This window comes from Choloepus didactylus, chromosome X, assembly GCF_015220235.1.
Source record: "Choloepus didactylus isolate mChoDid1 chromosome X, mChoDid1.pri, whole genome shotgun sequence".
NCBI lineage: Eukaryota > Metazoa > Chordata > Mammalia > Pilosa > Megalonychidae > Choloepus > Choloepus didactylus.
The window spans coordinates 77,108,664-77,132,885 of NC_051334.1; the positions used below are offsets into that span (position 1 = coordinate 77,108,664).

The window sequence follows — 24,222 nt, forward strand, 5'->3', positions numbered from 1 at the left end:
AATTGTGTGGGGGTTTTTTAGAGGTGGGTTGGCTGGGTAACACTTCTCTAGACTCAGAGCCTACCAAGCCTGGACAACTTCCTTTTCTTCCTCTTATACTCATATCACTGAAATGGTAAGCCTATCCACAAGGGAGGAGGCCAGGTCAGCTCCTTCACTCTTCTCTTCACTCTCCTTCTATGTGGCTGGAGTTCAATGATCCAACTCATGCCTCAGCTGGATAGACACTAAGCAGAAGTAGCAAACATGCTCTCTACTCCTGCTCCTTTAGTGCTCCTCTGGTGTGTTGGATTGGGTTTTCAGAAAAAGAAATCATCAGCTGGTTCATTCTAGCTTACCAGAAGTCTCTGTGTTGAGATTTTGGGGCAAGAGCCTAGTTAACAAAGTGCTACTTTGAGTTACATTGCCATTATCCTTGGTGTATTTTTCTACCCTGGGAATCTCATGGTGATGAACTGTTAAGGTCTGGGGCAGGATTTGCAGGATATGGGAATTATAGAGTCCACTGGACATAAGACCATCTTGATTATATCTAACTAAAAATAGGAAAATGAAACAGATTCTCCAGGGAAAATGTACAGAGGGAGAATGATAGTGGGCTAAGAACAGTCCAGGGAAATAAAATTGGTAATCCATCCATTCAATCAATAAAATTTACCGAGTGCCAAAATGGATTAGGTACTATGCTAGGCTCTAGGGATACACAAATGAGTAAGTTAGTCTCTCCCTCAAGGAGCTCATAGTGTAATGGATGTGTTAAACACATAAAGTGATTATAAAATAACCTTGTGTAAATAGAGACATGCACAAAATAGTATGAGACCACCCAGGAGTGACATCTATCTAGTCTGGGGTTTGGGGAGGGGTGGTTTCAGAAAAGGTTTCCTGAAAGAGTTGATACCTAAGCTGAGTTTGAAAGGATGATTAACAGTTAATCAGGAGAAAGAAGTGGATAGGAATGGGGAAAGCCATTCCAAGTAGAAGTTCCAACCTGAGCATAAAACATGGAGATGTGAACAAGTACGGTTTGGGGGAATGGAAACTTCATACACCTCAGCATTGCTGTAGCATTAAGTACCTTGCACAGTGGCAAAAAATGAATTTGGAAAGGTAGACGGTGGCTAGATTATCATGGAGGGAATTCTGTTCCACTTTAAGGATCTTGTATTTTTTCCCTAGATAATGACCTCTAAGCTGTGGTCTATGGAGCCCTGGAATTTTGCAGGGGTCACTGCAGTTGATAGTAGAATTAGAGTGGCCTGAAGGAGAGGCAAGTGAACATCATTCCAGGGATCCTAAAGCACTTCAACCCCAGTATCTTTGCTTTTTGTTTGTTTTATAAAGTTATTTTAAAACTGTTTATTCAGTGCCTCCTATGAGCTAGGCACTGCCAAATGCTGGGGATAAGACATGCTCCCCACCTAGAGAAAATGATACTGATATGGAGGCCTGCTTGAGGGCTGAATAGGGGTTAACTTCTGCAGGTAATAGTAAAAGTAAGGGAGAAATTGTTCCAGACAGAAGGAACAGCATGTGAAAAGACTCAAGGGCAAAACAGAACAAGACAGATCTAGGAATTATGAAACAATCTTTATAGCAGGAGCATGGAGGGTGAAGAAGCAGTGAAAATAAATGAAGTTAGAAGGAAGCCAGGGGCCAGATTGTAAAGAGATCTGTAAACCATGTTAAGGAGGCTGGCAATAGGAAACCCATGCAAAGTGGTAATCAGTGGTGTAAGATGTCCATATCTGCATCCTCAAAAGACCACACTAAGGCTGCTGTTTAAAGAATAGACCATAGTAGGCCTATACTGAAAGCAGGGAGACTAGTTAAAAAGTTATTGCAGTAATCCAAGGAAGAGATGTTGATTACTTGGATTAGGATGATAACATTGGTACTAGAAAGAACCAGACGGGTTCTAAAAATATTTAGGAGATAAAGAAGCCAAGACTTGTTAACTGATTGAATGTAGGGGGTGACAGAGAGGGAGATATTGACAATGCTCCCAGGGTGTTTATTTGTGTAACTGGGAGGACAGTGGTGCCATTGAATGATATAGGCACAAGGAAAAGCAGTATGGGAGTATGGTAACACAGCATTAGGAGGGAATAGCTTATGAATTTTTAGACTTGTTGAGTTTAAAGTGTGTGTGGGACATCCAAGTGGGGCTGTCAAAAAGGAAGTTGATACAGATTCAGGATTCATTGCATAGGAAGAGATGAGATGGGTCATGGAAAATATAGAGAGAAGAAGAGAAGAAGACCTATAACATAACTGAGAAATCCCAGCATATGAGAAATGGGCAGATTAAGAAAAACCTGGGGGTGGAGGTGGGGGTGGGTTCTTATCTCATGGCTTGTATTTTCTCTGTGGTATAGGAGATGAGGTCATCTTCTGAGAATGAGAGGAGAAGTGAGGAGGTAGGAAAAGGGAAAAGTTTGGTATAGGAGGCTGAGACACAGGACAAGCAGCTGGCTAAGGACAGAATTCTCAGGAACACTAACACTAAAGAGAATAGGAAACCCAGAAGGAAAAACGACCAGGAGCTTCAAGTGAAACAGCAAGATCCAGTAAGACATGCATTGAAAAATATCTACTGAGTTTGGCAATACAAAGGCCACTGGTAACTTAAGCAAGAACATTTTCAGAGCAGCAATGAAGAAACTACACTATAAAGAACTGTAGAATCAATGGAATATAAAGAAGTGGAAGCATGAATTCGAAAGGAAGGAGATATATAGCATAACTAGAGATGAACATGTCAATGGATTAAAACACAGCATCAACAGAGGAAAAATCTGAAGATCAAAGGAAAGAATAAATTCCTGGAGAAGGCTGGGGAAGAGGACAGGATCAAGCATTTTTTTAAAGTGTTCTATAAGTTTTTACTCAGTTAGTTTAATGGAGATAGAAGACGCTTACATATTTTCTAGTATCAATGATCTAGTATCATTTTCATAAACTCTCAGCACCTAGGATGAATCAGGCATCCCCACTTATATCATCTCATTTAATCCTCAAAACACTGGTGAGGAAGGCGACACTTAATTCCACCCAACAGCAGGTTATGTGACAAGAGTTAGAATCTGAAGCCAGGTCTCCTGCCTCCTGCCGATTCCCAGATACTCTCACACATAGAGTTCTCTCACTGAATCCACTGCTTGAAAGATGTAACAGACACTCATGGGCTTCCTATTGTGTGGGGGAGCCATTTGACCCTATGCTAAATGGGCTCAGACAGAGGTGATTTTGTAGTTTTCTGTCTCTTTCCTCCAGTTGTGCGTTCCTGCTGCTATATCTGATTCCCTTCAAAACAGGTTGTCTGGGTGAGGACTACAGGGTGGCACTGCTCTTCTTAAGGAAATCAAGAGCTTGGCTTTGTGATGACACTTCTCAAATCTCCTTCTGATGCTCTGAGGCTCGTGGCTTGCCCTGGAACTTCGGAGGAAGTTGCTGGAAGTCTGGCCTCCACATCATACAGGGTTAACAATGCAAAGAGGGCTCAACTAATATAATTGCTGATGCATTCACCTTAAGAATGCCTCCAGTGGGCAACTGGGCATAAGCACTGGACTGTCCACATAGCTTTTTGAAAATTCAAACAGAAGCCAAGAGCTCAGAGACAGGAAGTCAATACGCCTGCTCAAGGCCTAGGAGAAAGAAACCCAGGCCAACTGAGTCTATCTGAGACTTGTGATGACAGAAGAGTTAGGGCTACACTGTTCAGTTCAGAGGCCACGGTGTGAATGTTCAGAGGCCACGATGTGAATCTGGCAGAAGGAAGAGCTTGCTCTATGTCCTCTACCATCATAGTGAATAGCTAAAGTGACTTGTCATTAGATAGGCTTAGTGACAGGGTATGAGAAGTGCCAGGGACTCATGAAAACAGAATTCTGTAAATCAACCTGACCCCTCTCCTCTCCTAGGTCTAGAACTGATGGTATTGGGAACCATTAAAGTTCAGCTAGATAGACCTGTAAGAGTTTTTGGCAGAAGACTTAGATAAGATAGCTGGGTATAAGACAACATGTGAGATTCCAGATATGGTATATAAATTCAATGTTGGCCTTGAATAGGAGGAGAAACACCTCATTTTCTGAGACTGGAGAAAAGGAGGCAAAGATGTGCGAAGATATAGTTAAGATTGTATGGAGGGTGGGGGAAGGGTTAAGAAACTAACAAAGAACAGAATAAAATCATCAGGCATGGAGTAGCGGGCCAAGAATGAGGCTGAGAACAAGGTGGGGAGATGGTTGAAGAGAGAAAAGAAGGTTTGCAATGGTGGTTGAGAAGAATGAAAACACAGACTAATGATAAGAACAAGGACTGACAGGAGGCACTGTGGGCCTACTTGAATTGGAGACCATGGATTTGTGATGGCACCAGACAGCTCATTTTGTGTGGTTTTTCTCCAGTGGTTTTTAGCAGTCCAGGTATAGGATCAGAAAGTACAGATGTTAGGATTGATCTGGGGCTATTATTTTTCTAGTGAGTCCATAGTAGAGGCATGATGTACCATTGATTAAAATATTCAGATGATCAACTATGAGGTACAAAAGGGCAGAAAAGGAGAAAATAGAGACAAGTGTAATGGGAGGAAAAAATCTGAAAAAATATGTGGCTATGACTGGAGAGTAGGATATTGGAATTTTTTGACATTTCAGATATCTGAGGTAGAAGAGTTCTAAGGTTTGGTCCCTGGTGTGCATGGCTAAAGTAAAGGTGGAGGGAAAGGTCACTAGGGTTATAGATATCTAAGACTTTTGAGGCTAAAACGTGAGATAGCACCTACACAGATGCAAAAATCTTCTAGCACTATGGCACGAGTTGGGGAAGAAGAGGAAGGTTATGAGCCAAGTCCCAAACTCTTCAGTGAATGACACAGAGCAACCAAGAAATCAGTATAGTCAGAAGGCATATACCTCAAAGGAAAACAAGCTTTCTCATGATAGAGGAAGAGTAATGGTCTTTTATATGGTATTTGCTATTACACTGATAAGCAAACACTGCCTTCATGACCACATAGGACACCAAGTATAAACCCATTTAGAAAACATGCAGGATTATTTTCCAAACAGAACCAACTCTAAAGTTAAGTGACTGGAGACATTTCAAAGGAGATTTACAGCAAGACTTAGTGTCCTAATATCCTTGGATACTGGTGTTGGAGAGTCAAAAATAATCTTAAGCTTTTCTAGTGTCAGAGATTGGGATAATGATATCATTGAGAGAGATCAGCAAGATGGAAAGAAGCTCTGCTTTTCTTGGAAGAGGTAAAAGGATGGGAAGGAGACAAAAGAGGTCAGTTTTGAGTTTGAAGTATAAGTGACAGAGATATTTTATAGGCATCGGAACTGGAGTGATTATAACATTCACAGAGCTCAGTCTATGGTCCTACATAGAGTAGAAGCCCCAAAACTTAAGTTGATTGCCAGGAATAAAGATAAAGGTTTGGAGTACTCTCCAAATAGATAATAGTTGAATCCAAATAGGTAATATTTGAAGCCATGGAAGCAAATTTATTCTGCAGGAGTAAATTATGGAAAGATGAACAAAACACCAAGTAAAGAACCATTAGGAAAATATGAGAAGAAAGGAGCACTAGCAGAAAAAGCAGAGACAGAATGAATGGTCAGAGAGAAATCAGAGAAAATGAGGATGCTACAATGACATGAAAATGAAAAGAAAAGAGTTTCCAGAATTAAGGAGTGGTTAAGAGTGTCAAATTATATTTTGGAGTCTTCTGACATTATATCACATCATTTATTGAGTGAGTATTCATGATTAATAGCAATTTTGAAATCAAACCAAACTAAGTTCATTATATACTTTTTATGCCTAAAAAATACAAGATAAAGTTGTAATTTGCTGGCCCAAAGATCTCTGGATTTAACCTGACCTTAATATAAAGTTTTTGCTTCTGGGAATAAGAATACATACCTTGAACCACAACATCTGGCTTTGGTACAGTAGAAAACCTACGATTCAGGGGATCAATTTCTCCAGCAGCTAAAAATCCCTAAAGAAAAACCATAAAAAGACATATTATTAAGACTCCAAAACAAAAAAAAAAAAAAAAAAAAAAAAAAAAGAAAGAAAGCTAACGTTTGAAAGGAAACAGCATTCCCAGTGCCCATAACCTTGCACCGCATGTCAGAGGGGCAAATATGGTCAGGGGAATATCTTCACTGTAAAAATGTTTGAACTTCTGGAATTGATGCCCAATTTAATTTTTTTTTTCTTTTTTTTAATCATCATTTTATTGACATATATTCACATACCACGCAGTCATACAAAACAAATTGTACTTTCGATTGTTTACAGTACCATTACATAGTTGTACATTCATCACCTAAATCAATCCCTGACACCTTCATTAGCACACACACAAAAATAACAAGAATAATAATTAGAGTGAAAAAGAGCAATTGAAGTAAAAAAGAACACTGGGTACCTTTGTCTGTTTGTTTCCTTCCCCTACTTTTCTACACATCCATCCATAAACTAGACAAAGTGGAGTTTGGTCCTTATGGCTTTCCCAATCCCATTGTCACCCCTCATAAGCTACATATTTATACAACTGTCTTCGAGATTCATGGGTTCTGGGTTGTAGTTTGATAGTTTCAGGTATCCACCACCAGCTACCCCAATTCTTTAGAACCTAAAAAGGGTTGTCTAAAGTGTGCGTAAGAGTGCCCACCAGAGTGATCTCTCGGCTCGTTTTGGAATCTCTCTGCCACTGAAGCTTATTTCATTTCCTTTCACATCTCCCTTTTGGTCAAGAAGATGTTCTCCGTCCCACGATGCCGGGTCTACATTCCTCCCCGGGAGTCATATTCCACGTTGCCAGGGAGATTCACTCCCCTGGGTGTCTGATCCCACGTAGGGGGGAGGGCAGTGATTTCACCTTTCAAGTTGGCTTAGCCAGAGAGAGAGGGCCACATCTGAGCAACAAAGAGGCATTCAGGAGGAGACTCTTAGGCACAAATATAGGGAGGCCTAGCCTCTCCTTTGCAGCAACCGTCTTCCCAAGGGTAAAACTTATGGTAGAGGGCTCAACCCATCAAACCACCAGTCCCCTATGTCTGTGGTCATGTTAGCAACCATGGAGGTGGGGTAGGCGAATACCCCTGCATTCTCCACAGGCTCCTCAAGGGGGCACTACATCTTTTTTTTTTTTTCCTTGTTTTTCTTTTTTTTTTTTTTTAACTTTCCCTTCTTTTTTAAATCAACTGTATGAAAAAAAAAGTTAAAAAGAAAACAAACATACAATAAAAGAACATTTCAAAGAGACCATAACAAGGGAGTAAGAAAAAGACAACTAACCTAAGATAACTGCTTAACTTCCAACATGTTCCTACTTTACCCCAAGAAAGTTACATAATATAGCAACATTTCTGTGAACTTGTTCCTACTATATCCATCAGAAATTAACAGAACATAGTCATTTCTGGGCATCCCCAGAACGTTAAATAGCTTATCTGTTCTTCTTGGATTATTGTTCCCCCTTCCTTAATTGCTCTCTACTGCTAGTTCCCCTACATTCTACATTATAAACCATTTGTTTTACATTTTTCAAAGTTCACATTAGTGGTAGCATATAATATTTCTCTTTTTGTGCCTGGCTTATTTCGCTCAGCATTATGTCTTCAAGGTTCATCCATGTTGTCATATGTTTCACCAGATTGTTCCTTCTTACTGCCGCGTAGTATTCCATCGTGTGTATATACCACATTTTATTTATCCACTCATCTGTTGAAGGACATTTGGGTTGTTTCCATCTCTTGGCAATTGTGAATAATGCTGCTATGAACATTGGTGTGCAGATATCTGTTCGTGTCACTGCTTTCCGATCTTCCGGGTATATACCGAGAAGTGCAATCGCTGGATCGAATGGTAGCTCTGTATCTAGTTTTCTAAGGAACTGCCAGACTGACTTCCAGAGTGGCTGAACCATTATACAGTCCCACCAACAATGAATAAGAGTTCCAGTTTCTCCACATCCCCTCCAGCATTTCTAGTTTCCTGTTTGTTTAATGGCAGCCATTCTAACCGGTGTTAGATGGTATCTCATTGTGGTCTTAATTTGCATCTCTCTAATAGCTAGTGAAGCTGAACATTTTTTCATGTGTTTCTTGGCCATTTGTATTTCCTCTTCAGAGAACTGTCTTTTCATATCTTTTGCCCATTTTATAATTGGGCTGTCTGTACTATTGTCATTGAGTTGTAGGATTTCTTTGTATATGCAAGATATCAGTCTTTTGTCAGATACATGGTTTCCAAAAATTTTTTCCCATTGAGTTGGCTGCCTCTTTACCTTTTTGAGAAATTCCTTTGAGGTGCAGAAACTTCTAAGCTTGAGGAGTTCCCATTTATCTATTTTCTCTTTTGTTGCTTGTGCTTTGGGTGTAAAGTCTAGGAAGTGGCCGCCTAATACAAGGTCTTGAAGATGTTTTCCTACATTATCTTCTAGGAGTTTTATGGTACTTTCTTTTATATTGAGATCTTTGGTCCATTTTGAGTTAATTTTTGTGTAGGGGGTGAGGTAGGGGTCCTCTTTCATTCTTTTGGATATGGATATCCAACTCTCCCAGGCCCATTTGTTGAAAAGACCATTATGGCTCAGTTCAGTGACTTTGGGGGCCTTATCAAAGATCAGTCGGCCATAGATCTGAGGGTCTATCTCTGAATTCTCAATTCGATTCCATTGATCTATATGTCTATCTTTGTGCCAGTACCATGCTGTTTTGGCAACTGTGGCTTTATAATAAGCTTCAAAGTCAGGGAGTGTAAGTCCTCCCACTTCGTTTTTCTTTTTTAGAGTGTCTTTAGCAATTCGAGGCATCTTCCCTTTCCAAATAAATTTGATAACTAGCTTTTCCAAGTCTGCAAAGTAGGTTGTTGGAATTTTGATTGGGATTGCATTGAATCTGTAGATGAGTTTGGGTAGAATTGACATCTTAATGACATTTAGCCTTCCTATCCATGAACATGGAATACTTTTCCATCTTTTAAGGTCCCCTTCTATTTCTTTTAGTAGAGTTATGTAGTTTTCTTTGTATAGGTCTTTTACATCTTTGGTTAAGTTGATTCCTAGGTACTTGATTTTTTTAGTTGCTATTGAAAATGGTATCTTTTTCTTGAGTGTCTCTTCAGTTTGTTCATTTCTAGCATATAGAAACATGACTGACTTATGTGCATTAATCTTGTATCCTGCTACTTTGCTAAATTTGTTTATTAGCTCTAGTAGGTGTATCGTTGATTTCTCAGGGTTTTCTAGATATAAGATCATATCATCTGCAAACAATGACAGTTTTACTTCTTCTTTTCCAATTTGGATGCCTTTTATTTCTTTGTCTTGCCGGATTGCCCTGGCTAGCACTTCCAGCACAATGTTGAATAACAGTAGTGACAGCGGGCATCCTTGTCTTGTTCCTGATCTTAGAGGGAAGGCTTTCAGTCTCTCACCATTGAGTACTATGCTGGCTGTGGGTTTTTCATATATGCTCTTTATCATGTTGAGGAAGTTTCCTTTAATTCCTACCTTTTGAAGTGTTTTTATCAAAAAGGGATGTTGGATTTTGTCAAATGCTTTTTCAGCATCTATTGAGATGATCAATTGATTTTTCCCTTTCGAGTTTTTAATGTGTTGTAATACACTGATTGTTTTTCTTATGTTGAACCATCCTTGCATGCCTGGAATGAACCCCACTTGGTCATGGTGTATGATTTTTTTAATGTGTCTTTGGAATCGATTTGCAAGTATTTTGTTGAGGATTTTTGCATCTATATTCATTAGGGAGATTGGCCGGTAGCTTTCCTTTTTTGTAGCATCTTTGCCTGGTTTTGGTATTAGATTGATGTTAGCTTCATAAAATGAGTTAGGTAGTGTTCCATTTTTTTCAATGTTTTGAAAGAGTTTGAGTAAGATTGGTGTCAGTTCTTTCTGGAAAGTTTGGTAGAATTCCCCTGTGAAGCCATCTGGCCCTGGGCATTTATTTGTGGGAAGATTTTTGATGACTGATTGGATCTCTTTGCTTGTGATGGGTTGGTTGAGGTCTTCTATTTCTTCTCTGGTCAGTCTAGGTTGTTCATATGTTTCCAGGAAATTGTCCATTTCTTCTACATTATCCAGTTTGTTGCCATACAATTGTTCATAGTATCCTCTTATAATTTTTTTAATTTCTTCAGGATCTGCAGTTATGTCACCTTTTTCATTCATTATTTTGTTTATATGGGTCTTCTCTCTTTTTGATTTTGTCAGTCTAGCTAGGGGCTTGTCAATCTTGTTGATCTTCTCAAAGAACCAACTTTTGGTGATATTTATCCTCTCTATTGTTTTTTTGTTCTCTATGTCATTTATTTCTGCTTTAATCCTTGTTATTTCTTTTCTTCTACTTGGTTTAGGATTGGTTTGCTGTTCATTTTCTAGCTTCTTCAGTTGATCCATTAGTTCTTTGATTTTGGCTCTTTCTTCCTTTTTAGTATATGCGTTTAGTGCTATAAATTTCCCCCTTAGCACTGCTTTTGCTGCATCCCATAGGTTTTGGTATGTTGTGTTCTCATTTTCATTCGTCTCTATATATTTAGCAATTTCTCTTGCTATTTCTTCTTTAATCCACTGATTGTTTAGGAGTGTGTTGTTTAACCTCCAGGTATTTGTGAATTTTCTAAGTCTCTGATGGTTATTGACTTCTAATTGTATTCCATTGTGGTCAGAGAATGTGCTTTGAATAATTTCAATCTTTTTAAATTTATTGAGGCTTGTTTTATGTCCCAGCATATGATCTATTCTGGAGAAAGTTCCATGAGCACTAGAAAAGTATGTGTATCCTGGTGATTTGGGATGTAATGTCCTGTATATGTCTGTTAAATCTAATTCATTTATCAGATTGTTTAGGTTTTCAATTTCCTTATTGGTCTTCTGTCTGGTTGATCTATCTATAGGAGAGAGTGATGTGTTGAAGTCTCCCACAATTATTGTGGAAACATCAATTGCTTCCTTTAGTTTTTCCAGTGTTTCTCTCATGTATTTTGTGGCACCTTGATTGGGTGCATAGACATTTACGATTGTTATTTCTTCTTGCTGAATTGCCCCTTTTATTAGTATGTAGTGGCCTTCTTTGTCTCTCAAAACATCCCTGCATTTGAAGTCTATTTTATCTGAGATTAATATTGCTACACCTGCTTTCTTTTGGCTGTGGCTTGCATGAAATATTTTTTTCCATCCTTTCACTTTCAGTTTCTTTGTGTCCCTGTGTCTAAGATGAGTCTCTTGTATGCAACATATTGATGGTTCATTTTTTTTGATCCATTCTGCGAATCTATATCTTTTAATTGGGGAGTTTAATCCATTTACATTCAACGTTAAAACCGTGAAGGCATTTCTTGAATCGGCCATCTTATCCTTTGGTTTATGTTTGCCATATTTTTCCCTCTCTCTATTAATATCCTTTATTGTACCCATACCGAATCTCTTTAGTACTGAACCTTTCTCCAAGTCTCTCTGTCCTGTCTTTGTTTCTCTGTCTGTAGGGCTCCCCTGAGTATCTCCAGTAGGGCAGGTCTCTTGTTAGCAAATTCTCTCAGCATTTGTTTGTCTGTGAAAAATTTAAGCTCTCCCTCAAATTTGAAGGAGAGCTTTGCTGGATAAAGTATTCTTGGCTGGAAATTTTTCTCACTCAGAATTTTAAATATATCGTGCCACTGCCTTCTCGCCTCCATGGTGGCTGCTGAGTAGTCACTACTTAGTCTTATGCTGTTTCCTTTGTATGTGGTGAATTGCTTTTCTCTTGCTGCTTTCAGAACTTGCTCCTTCTCTTCTGTGTTTGACAGTGTGATCAGTATATGTCTCGGAGTGGGTTTATTTGGATTCATTCTATTTGGAGTTCGCTGAGCATTTATGATTTGTGTATTTATGTTGTTTTGAAGATTTGGGAAGTTTTCCCCAACAATTTCTTTGAATACTCTTCCTAGACCTTTACCCTTTTCTTCCCCTTCTGGGACACCAATGAGTCTTATATTTGGACGTTTCATATTATCTATCATATCCCTGAGGTCCATTTCGATTTTTTCAATTTTTTTCCCCATTCTTTCTTTTATGCTTTCATTTTCCATTCTGTCATCTTCCAGGTCACTGATTCGTTGTTCAACTTCCTCTAGTCTTGTACTATGAGTGTCCAGAATGTTTTTAATTTGGTCAACAGTTTCTTTAATTTCCATAAGATCATCCATCTTTTTATTTAGTCTTGCAATGTCTTCTTTATGCTCTTCTAGAGTCTTCTTGATTTCCTTCATATCCCGTACTATGGTCTCATTGTTCATCTTTAGTTCTTTGAGTAGCTGCTCTAGGTGCTGTGTCTCTTCTGGTCTTTTGATTTGGGTGCTTGGGCTTGGGTTATCCATATCGTCTGGTTTTTTCATATGCTTTATAATTTTCTGTTGTTTTTGGCCTCGTGGCATTTGCTGAACTTGATAGGGTTCTTTTAGTGTTTGTAGACCTATTGAAGTCCTTATCTCTAATTTATCAGATCTACAGCTTCGTGGAGTACACTTTCTCTAACTAACCAGCAGGTGGCGTCCACGAGCCACCTGTTCTCCACAAGCCAGCTCTCCCCTGCTTAGCCTTTTTTTTGGTGAGTGGGGGAGTGAGTCTTGTGGGGTCCAATTGGTGTACCAAGCTTGCGTGTGTAGTTGGTGTTGCCTGCCCTGTATGTGGGGCGTGTTTCTGGGCAGTCGGGGAGGGGGGGTGGCCCTAACAATCAAATCTCCCTGATGATCCTAGAGTTTTAAAGCTGCTGCAATAGTCTAATCCTTCAGTTCAGTCCTGCCACAGTTTGTCTCTGCCACTGACCCACAAGTCTTAGGTATTGGCGTATGGCTCCTGAGACTTGCAAGTGGGCCCCTCTTCCAGGCCGTGCACCCCGGGTCCTCTGTTGAGGGATGACTGTGCTATGTCACAGGTGAGTGCCATCCCCCCAGGGCAGTTCTGGGCTGCTGGGCTGTGTAGGGAGGCTCCCAGTCTGCTCAAATGATGGCTGAATGGGGCTTTGTTAATTCACACTGCTCCACTTTCCCAGCTCTGGGACAATCAGCTGAGGTTGCAGGGAAGGCTAATGTCCACGCCCAGTTTTGTGGTGTGTGCCTGTTATTTGAAGCACTTCCGTCACACTGGGTTGTCTGGGGCAGCTCTGGGCTATGGGGCTGGCGATGGGCAGGAGTGTTTCCTGTCCACCAGGATGGTGGCTGTGAGCGGACACCCCCCTTTTCTTGGGAAGTTGTGGTGTTTAGTGAATTTTCTCAGCCACTGGATTATTGCGTTTTGTCTCAGAGCTCTCTTAGTTCTGCTCTTGACTTGACGTGCCCAAATTGCAATTCTTTGAAGCTTTCTGTATTGGGCTTCTTAGAGTAATTGTTTTAGAAAAAGAAAAAAGGATTAAAAAAAAAAAAAAAAAAAAAAAAAAGGGCCCTCCTCAGAGATCTAATGGGTTATTGAAATGCTAATAGACAAAGCAACCAGGGCCATTAAGGAAAGGTCCACAGGGCAGAGAGATCAGCTTTTCTTCGGGATTTGCATATGCGCCTCAAGGCCTGAGCTCCGCCCTTCCCCTTTCTGTGTTCACCAGAACTCCAAAAATCCTCTGCTTTTATTTTGGAGTTTTTCGTGTTATTTTTTTTTTTCTATGCCTGTCTCCTCTCTGCTGGGCTGGCAGCTCTCAGATTCTCTGTTGTCTGGTCTCAGTCTATCTATGGTTGGAATTTGAATCAGTAGAATGAGTTTCCGAGAAGGGCTACCACTGCAGTTCTCCCTTCTCCTTCCCGGAGCTGGCAGCCCCTCCTCCCACGGGACTGAGCCTGGCAGGGAGGGGCGCGGGTCCCCTGGCCGCAAAAACTTACAGATTTCGCTGATCTCAGCAGTTCGACATTTTCATGAGTGTTGTATGAAGTATGCCCAAAGACAGATTGCTCTGTGGTGTCCAGTCCACGCAGTTCCTGGCTTTTTACCTACTTTCCTGGAGGAGTAACTAAAACTTACAGCTCACCAGTCTGCCATCTTGCCCCGCCTCCCCAATTTAATTTTATCTGGAGTTAATTTCTAATGGCTGCCACAAATCCTCCTTTTGAAACAGCAGGGTATAAATTATAAACAAACAAAAAGTTTCTGGTTACACTCTCTACCTTCTCGATATGTTTATATGATTTAGATGATCAACCCACAATCCTTACTATCAAGAATTTAAGTCATTAGTCCTGTGGTTTTCTCATTTATATCAGGTATGCTTCCTGCTCAGCAGAAACCTTTTTTTTATTAAGTGCAATTTTATTGAGATATATTCACACACCATATAATCCATCCAAAGTATACAATCAATGGCTCACAGTATCATCGCATAGTTGTACATTCATTGCCACAATCAATTTTAGAACATTTTTATTACTCCCAAATAAAGAAAAAATAAAAATAAAAAAGGACACCCAAAACATCCCATACCCCTTGTCCCTCCTATTATTTATATATATAGTTTTTATTTTATTACTCATAGCAGAAAACTTTTGACTTGACTTGAATTTCTGTCCTTTATGGAATGGGTTAAACTCATCCATTTTCCCCTTAAGAATATCACTCATCTCCTCCTTTTTTCCAAATGCCTCACTAAAGGATGACAACAGAATTTGATATAAGCAGCATTTAAAGAGCCACTACCCGCCCCCACCAAATGAACAACACAATGCTCCCAATCACTTGTCATGGTGCCTAAAATTATCTTATCAGTTTGTTCAATTAAAGAGTGAAACATTTTGTTGCCTGGAAAAGTTAGCACCTAATTCATTATCAGTCATTAACATTGAAATGCAATTGCACTTATCAGTAACCAGGCAAGGCTATAAGTGAAGTTTAGAAAGGGAAAGAGCCAAAGACTGCTCACTGGGCAGCTCCAATTATAGGGCCAAAGTAAAGAGCCCTGGGCAGCATGAGGGACATGGTTGTCCGGACAAAGGAAAGTTTCGTCAAGGATTTGCCAAGCTCCTCACGCTGAGGCAAAGTACAAAGAGCAAAGGACATATCCTTCAGATTTAATGTGCTACTCACAAATCTGATTTTTTTCACAATTAAATAACTTATTTTTCATAAAATACAGCATTCTGTTAACATGAGCTAAATAATCTAAACCTTGTAGATATTAGGTAGTACAGTTAGAGGGGATGCCTGATTTAATAAAATGTGAGTGTTAATGAAAAACAGATTTTAATCTAAACTTTCATAGTGAACAATCCTGAATCTGGATTCACTGCACTTTATAAGACTATCATTTAAACAGGATTAATGTAGGGGAAACAAAAAAACTTCTAAACTCACGAAAAAACTTAATTTTAAAATTTGTAAAATTTTATAGCTTGGGAAAAACACTTGGTTCCATATAAGGTTGGTTCATTTAACTAAACTTTTAAATTTTTTCTTGATTCTCTTACATATAAAATTATTATATAAGGAGATAAAATGTGAAAAGTGTTGCACAAGGAGTATTTATAGTAAAAATTAATATTCTATGTAATTTCTTAGATTACTTTCTTTTCACTGTGCACCTTGTTAAAGTGTTACACTCACTGTCAATTTTTCTATATTGCTTACATTTCTTTGTTATATGTACTGCACTTCACTTTTATATATTTATAAGTAATACACGCTGATGGTAAAAATTTTTTACAATCTATAAGTGAAACAGACACGTGGAGTCAGCTTTTACCCCTAATTACACTCTCCTCTCCAAAGGTAGTCAGTTTAACAATTTTAGTACATGTTTCTCTCTAAAAAGTTACATGCATTTTTGAACAAATATCTGTTATGTGATTTGTAACTGATTTTTGTAGTCATTCATCATATTTTCATGCCTGATCATAATTTTCAATTGCTCAAAAATGTTTAAGTACAAAACTTTGTTTCATTTATTTTTCTGTAAACAGATATAATTTGAAATATGTTGTCAATTCCCCAACTTTTATGTCATTCTTCAAAAACATCAACCTTCTTAAGACAATGAATATTGCAATTTGTGCCAACCTTTCTATGTTCCTATGTGTCTGCATGTTTAGTTGGATCATAAGAAACAATAGACACGAGGTAGTGAAATGTTTTTCTTGTTAGGGACAACATTGTATCAGCATAGTGTTCTTGATCACTTGGATTAATAGTGACTAACACTCCTATAAAACAAATCCTATCAAATTTGCCAATATTTACTCTGGAAAGATAAAAAAATTCTGCAACAGTACAATGAAATGTTCTCCAAAGAACTCTTAAATACTTTGGCTCCAGGAATTTCAGCAATTGGTTCTTCTGAGTAAGAAAGATTCTGCTGTGTAAAAAATTCTGGAATCCCAAGTTCACTGATCTCCACACCAACTATAACTGTCCTGGTCTGCAAACCATCTCATCTCAAATGCTTTTCCACAAAGAGGAAAAAATATCCTGATTGCCATTAAGAAGAGAATCCAAATGCTTCTTTAATAGCTGATGTCCTTGTTCATGATGAAATGCAATTTTGTTTCTCAACCACTTTTCTTGCCATTCTTCCAGAGTTTGGTTTTTCTGTACCTCATTATTGGAGTATACTTTAATTTCAAGTAAAGTTATTGTATCATTCATAGTTTTGCAGACACCTCAGCCTCACAAGCAGATATCTCCAATGCCTCTGTAGCTACCCACTGCCTGCCACTGATTAGTATTTTTTGACTTAGGCAGAAAAAGGGTGGGAGAGCAAAGATAGCATAGTGAGAAGCTTCAGGGCTCCATCTCCTCACAGAAGCTTTCAACAACCAACAAGAATTGGCAGAAACATCTTTTCCAAAGCTTCAGAAAACAGTTAAAGGACTGCCTTAATGTTGAGTGCTGAATCAAGGAAAAGGTTACTTTAAAAATGGTAGGATTTTGTGGTGCCCTTGCTGGCCCCTCCCCCCAAACCCTCATTGGATCTGCACAGAGTCAGCATGTACTCCTAGTGCAGATCCCTAGTCCTGGTTCCAGAGGGAACAGAGTAATCCTCTTTCACGTACTGGGAATATGTATGTCTCACCCAATCTGACTGGTAGAAGCCTGAGGGACAGAACCAGGACACTCACCATAAGTCCCCTGTCTCAGAACTTTCTCTGAGTATAGAAAGCAGCTACCAGAGCTCTCTTACAGAAGGATGTAGGACAGCAGTCAAGTCATGGCTGCCTGGGGCAAAGAACTGCTGGCTATAGAACAGAGTGCAATGCCTGGGACTGTGAGGAAACTGCTTCATAGGGAAGAGGGATCATCTGCATCCATATAACTAGGGAATTCCTGGGGCCATGCATTCATGCCCAAGACAGGATGCATGTGCATGTACAGAAAGGATCAGAGGACAGTACGCTTTGGCCAGAGCTATTCTGTAAATGCGCAAGGAGAAGCCCTGAAGGACAGCATTCACACAGGTCAATCTGCAAAGACTGGGAAAAGCGTTTTCTTTTTTTCTTCTTTATTTTTTGGTAGCCCCTGGCATCCAAGGAAAGTTCTATCATAATACTAATACAAGCTTAAGGAACAGTGACCTAAGAGTCTAACTTTCAGCAATAACACAGTATTAGACACTATCAATGAGCAGGATCAGACCTGGGACATACCAGACAAAGACACTTAAAAACTGGTTCTAAATATGTTCAAAGAGCTAAAGGAAAACACAGACAAAGAAGTAAAAGAAATCAGGAAAATGATAGCTGAAGAAAAAGAGAATGTTGATAGAGAGATGGAAAATAAGAAAATAAGCAAACAGAGTTGAAGACCATAGTAACAGAAATTTAAAATTCCCTAGAGGGGTTTAACAGCAGATCAGAGCTGGCAAAAGATAGAATCAATGAATTTGAAGGTAAAACAATTGAAATCATCCAGTCTGAGGAGCAGAAAGAATGAAGAAAAGTGAACAGAGCCTGAGAAACCTGTGGGACACCATCAAGCACACCAATATAGGCATTGTAGGAATTCCAGAAGGAGAAAAAAGAGAGAAAAGGGGCAGAGAGAATATTCAAAGAAATAATGGCTGAAAATTTCCCAAATTTAACAAAAGACATGAATATATACCTCCAAGACACTCAATGAACTTCAAACAAGATAAACCCAAATAGACCCATACTGCAGCATATTATAATTGAACTGTTGAATGCCAAAGATAGAGAATTCTGAAAGCCACAAGAGAGAAGCAACGAGTAACATACAAGGGGGCCTCAATAAGATTCTCTGCTGATTTATCACAGAAAACCACGGAGGCAAGAAGGCAGTGGGAAGATATATTTAAAACAGTAAAATAAAAAAACTGCCAACCAAGAATTCTATATTAGCAAAAGTGTCTTTCAAAAATGAGGGGGCCCCTAAGTGGGACATGACTCTCAGGGTTGTAAATCTTCCTGGCAATGTGGGACTGACTCCTGGGGATGAGCCTGGACCTGGAATTGTGGGATTGACAAAGCCTTCTGGATATAAAGGGGGAAGAGAAATGAAACAAAATAAAGTTTCAGTGGCTGAGAGATTTTAAATGGAGTCAAGAGGTCATTCTGGAGGTTATGCTTATGAATTATATAGATATCCCCTTTTAGATTTTAGTGTATTAGAATAGCTAGAAGGAAATACCTGAAATGTTTGAACTGCAATCCAGTATTCTTGTTTCTTGAAGACGATTATATAACTATATAGCTTTTATGGTGTGACTGTGTGATTCTGAAAACCTCGAGGCTCACACTCCATTTATCCAGTATATGGACAGATAAGTAGAAAAATGGGGACAAAAAATAAATGAATAATAGGGGGTATGGTGGGGTATGGGATGTTTTGGGTGTTCTTTTTTACTTTTATCTTTATTCTTATTTTAATTTTTTTTGGAGTAATGAAAATGTTCAAAAAATATTGTGGTGATGAATGTATGACTATATGATGATATGTAAACAACTGACTGTACACTTTGGATATCTGTATGGTATGTGACAATATCTCAATAAAATTGCATAAAAAAGAAACATTAAAAATGAGGGAGAAATTAAGACATTCCCAAATAGACAAAGCTGAGGGACTTTCATCACCTCTAGAAGGGCTCTATAAGAGATGCTAAAGATAGTTCTGCAGGTTGAAAGGAAAGGACAACAATTGACTGCAGCTGCATGAAGAAATAAAGATCTCCAGTTAAGAGTAACAACATGTGTAAATATAAATGCCAGTACTACTGTATTTTTGATTTGTAACTCCACGTTATACTTCCAACAGGATCTAAAAGGCAGATGTAAAAAATGTAATGATACATCAGTGGTTTTTGGACTCATAACGTGTAAACATGTAATTTGTGACAAGAAGTTCATAAAGCTGGGGGGATGGAGGGGTGTAAGAACATAGTGTGTGTATGTCTACTACTGAAGTTAAGTTGGTATCAAAGCCAATGAGATTGTTACAGATTTAGGATGTTAAATTTAAGCCCCATGGTAGCTATAAAGAAAATATCAGAAAATATCAGAGAATATGCAATCTCACAGAGACAGAAATTAGAGTACAGGTTGAAAGGGGTAGGGGACACAGGTAATGGATAGTTAATGCATAATGGGTGTAGGGTTTTTGTTGGGGAATATGGGAAAGTTTTAGTAATGGAAGGTGGTGAGGGTAGCACAACATTATGAATGTGATTAATCCCACCGAATGGTATGCTTGGGAGTGGTTGAGATGGGAAAGCTTATGTTGTACATATATTTTCACAGTAAAAAAAAAAAAAAAGAAAGAGAAACTGAAGAGAATTAAATGCAATAAATGCAATACCTGATCCTGGACTGGATCTAACAAGGGAACAAGGGAGGAGAAAAGGCTCAAAAGAACATACTGGAACCTATGAAAAAATTGGAACATGGACTTTAAGCTTTATATCAATGTTAAATTTCTTGAATTTGATAACTGCACTTAAGGTGGCTATATAAGTGAACATTCTAGTTCTTAGGAAATGTACATGGCAGTATTAAGTGTTCAAGGAGCATGATTATACAACCTTTAATCAAATGTCCAGAAAATGGACTGACTGACAGATAGATAGATAGAATGATATGGTAAATGTGGCAAAATGTTAAAATTGGTGAATCTGAGTATGGGAGTGGGGCTTGGGTTATATTAGAATTCTCTGCATTAGTTTTGTAACTGTTCTATAACTTTGAAAGTATTTCAGAATAAAGTTTTTAATAAAAAGTGGAAAAGCCTTGAAGTTTCCTCTTACCTCTGCCATCAAGCTTCCTAAGAGGTATAGGGACTGACCCCACATGTGAGGCAACTTGCCCATCGGGACTCGATCCACAGTGTGAGGATTCCGATATTCTTCATCAACCTAAAAGAATTGAAGAAGAGGCCATATGAGAGGTAATAGGAGGTTCAAGATATTAGACAATAAAAAGGTTGAGTCGGGATTCTGATTCTTACCCTATAAAACAGCCATATATGCAATGCATGAAAAGTCAAGCACTGTAACTATAGTAGGGCACTGCTCCTCAAACTATAATGTGCATTCAACTCATCTGAGGACCTTGTTAAAAAACGCAGATTCTAATGGAGCAGATCTAGGGTGGGGCCTGAAGTCTGCATTTCTAATAAGCTCTCAGGTGATGATACTGAGAAACAACAGTACTCCTGAGTGGCATTTTGGGAAAATGAAGACAGAACATACTTCATTTTCCATGCCTGATCTTCTCAAATGATCCCAGCTTACTAGCCGCAAAGCAGGGAATCCCAAACCTTGAGAACTCATACAAAACATCATTTAAATTCTACCTACTGATACCCACATTATTCTCCACCTTAAGGATTGGTTTTCTCCTTATTTTGCAACAGTGCCATAATTGAGTCTGCTTTAAAATTTTATTTTTAAATGAATAAAATCATATTTCTGTTGTCCTATACCTAAAGACAAACTTTAAAAATATTATTCAAATCAGAAGACTGAAAATTATTTCACTAAATGAGGCAATCCTATTGGGGTGTTGCTGCTCTTAGCCCTATGTTATGGCACTGTCCAACTCACCTTGTCAGGAGGAACACTATATAGCTCTGGCAGAAGTAGAACTCCATTTTTGCCCTTGATGAGGACTGCTTCAAGAGCCTCTCTATACTCCTGAACCTGCAGATTAAAGGACAGAAAAAAACATAGACAGTTCTCTTGAGGATATAGGGGAGGGTTAAAGCCAAAGAAATTCCTATTGTAAAGGAGCTTATTCACCTAATAAAAGGAAAAGGAAAAGGAAATAACATCTACTAAATTCTTGTTATAGGCCAAATACTATGTTAGGAGTTTAGCACACTTTACTGCATTTAATTTTTTAAAAAAAGGGAGGGGTCAATTATTATTATTTTAAAATTTGATTACAACCGATTTTGCTGGTATTAAAACTTGGAGGAATTTTAAATTTGAATAATAGATATAAACCAAAACCAGAAATTAAGCTTGTTAAATATGGGAACAGGAGCTTTCCAGTACTTAGATCAGAAGACAAAAATAAATATAGAAAAACATAAACAAACCCCATGTTTACAATGATAGTGCCACAGATTTAAATTTCAGTAGTGCTGTTCACATTTAGAGCTTCACCTTGAGATCAGACAGCTGTTTCTTGAAAAAAGTCTCTCGGTACCTTGTGCAATTAATCAGTCTTCCATGTGCCTTAGGTACACTTAAAAATTCTCCACTTTATATACAAAACACCTATTATTTGGGCAGGACAAAATACATACTTTCATGATAAAACTATAACGTACCTTTCATGTATTAATAATATGCACATAATACATGGTATACAGTATTTACAAAATATAAAATATAATACAAGCTGTTGGGATGTAATTCTGTTTTCTAAATGCAATTTTATTGAGATATATTCACACACCATATAATCCATCCAAAGTGTATAATCAGACTCACAGTGTCATCATGTAGTAATGTATTCATCACCACAATCAATTTTAGATCATTTTCATTACTCCCCCAAAATAATTAAAATAAATAAAAATAGGAAAGAACACTCAAAACATCCCATACCCCTTATATCCCCCTATTATTTATATATTTCTTTCATCTTTATTTTATTACTCATCTGCCCATACACTGGATCCAAGGAATGTCAGTCACAAGGTTTTCATAATCACACAGTCACACGATAAAACCTATATAGTTATGCAATCATCAATGAGAATCAAACCTACTGCATTACAATTCAAGTTTCAGGTATTTCCTACCAGCTATTCTAATACACAAGAAACTAAAAAGGAATATCTATATAATGCATAAGAATAACATCCAGTATGACCTCTTGACTCTATTTGAAATTTCTTAGCCACTGAAACTTTATTTTTTTATTGAAATTGTTCACATGCCATACAATTATCCAAAGACCTAAAGTGTACAATCAGTTGCCCATGGCATCACAATACAGCTGTGCATCCATCACCACAATTTTTTTTCAATTTTCAGAACATTTTCATTACTCCAGAAAAGAAATAAAGACAATAAAAGGAAACTCAAATCCCCCCATACCCCTAACCACCCCCCCTTCATTATTGATTCATAGTAGTGGTATAGTACATTTGTTACTGTTGATGAAAGACCATTAAAATACTACTGACTGTAGTATATAGTTTGCAATAGATATATTTTTTCCTATATGCCTCTCTATTATTAACTTCTAGTTATAGTGTCATACATTTGTTCCAGTTCATGAGAGAGATTTCTAGTATTTGTACAGTTAATCACAGACACTGTCCACCACAAAATTCAGTGTTTTGTACATTCCCATCTTTTAACCCCCAACTTTCCTTCTGGTGACATACAAGACTCTGAGCTTATCCTTTCCACCACATTCACATACCATTCAACACTGTTAGTTATTCTCACAATGTGCTACCATCACCTCTGTCCATTTCCAAACGTTTAAGTTCACCCTAGGTGAACATTCTGCTCATAATAAGCAACCACTCCCCATTCTTTAGTCTTGTTCTATATCCTGGTAACTTATATTTCATGTCTATGAGTTTATATATTATAATTAGTTCATATCAGTGAGACCCTGCAATATTTGTCCTTATGTGTCTGTTTTATTTCACTCAATATAGTTCCCTTAAGGTTTCTTCATCAACCCATTTTTTTTAAGAAGGTTTTGTTCATACACCATACATTCTGTCCTAAGTAAACAATCGATGGTTCCCTGTATAGTATTTATGTATTCACCACCATAGCCACTATCTATATAAGGACATCTCCATTTCTTCCACAAAGAAGGAGGAAGAGACAAAGAAGGTAGAGACAAAAGAAAAAGAAAAAAGAGAGGGAAAAAAAGAAAACATAACAGCTAGGAAGCACCAAAAGGAAAGATAGCATTAAACTAAAGTAGAATAAAGAGTCAGACAATATCACCAATGCCAAGAGTCCCATACCCTCCCCCCATATGCATTTAGCTTTGATATATTGCCTTTGCTATATTAAAGGAAGCATAATGCAATGTTTCGGTTAATCAGTCTCCAGTTTGCATTGATTGTACCTTTCCCCCAATCCCACCCTATTTTTAACACCTTGCAATGTTGACATTCATTTGTTCTCCTTTATGTAAAAACATATTTGTACCTTTTATCACAATCGTTGAGCACCCTAGGTTTCACTGAGTTATACAGTCCCAGTCCCTATCTTTCCTTTTTCCTTCTGGTGTCCCACATGTTCCCAACCTTCCTCCTTCAACCATACTCACAGTCATCTTTGTTCAGTGCACCCACATTGCTGTGCTACTATCTCCCAAAACTGTGTTCCAAACCTCTCACTCCTGTCTCTTCCTTTCTGTCTGCAGTGCTTCCTTTAGTGTTTCCTGTAGAGCAGGTATCTTGTTCACAAACTCTGTCATTGTCTGTTTGTCAGAGAATATTTTAAGCTCTCCCTCATATTTGAAGGACAGCTTTGCCGGATATAGGATTCTTGGTTGGTAGTTTTTCTCTTTCAGTATCTTAAATATATCATCCCACTTCCTTCTTGCCTCCATGGTTTCTATCGAGAAATCCACACATAGTCTTATCAAGCTTCCTTTGTATGTGATGGATCGCTTTTCTCTTGCTGCTTTCAGGATTCTCTCTTTATCTTTGATGTTTGATAATCTGATTATTAAGTGTCTTGGCATAGGCCTATTAAGATCTATTCTGTTTGGGGTATGCTGTGC

At 38.3% G+C, this 24,222-nt stretch overlaps 1 protein-coding gene across 1 annotated transcript in view; it reads right to left on the reverse strand.

The window, feature by feature from the left end:
* The window catches only part of PHKA1 (phosphorylase kinase regulatory subunit alpha 1), a 277,140-nt gene that overhangs the window by 123,401 nt on the left and 129,517 nt on the right, over positions 1 to 24,222 (reverse strand). The window contains 3 exon segments of the mRNA XM_037821427.1: positions 5,941 to 6,019; positions 20,256 to 20,363; positions 21,054 to 21,149. Coding sequence (XP_037677355.1) covers positions 5,941 to 6,019; positions 20,256 to 20,363; positions 21,054 to 21,149 — 283 coding nt within the window.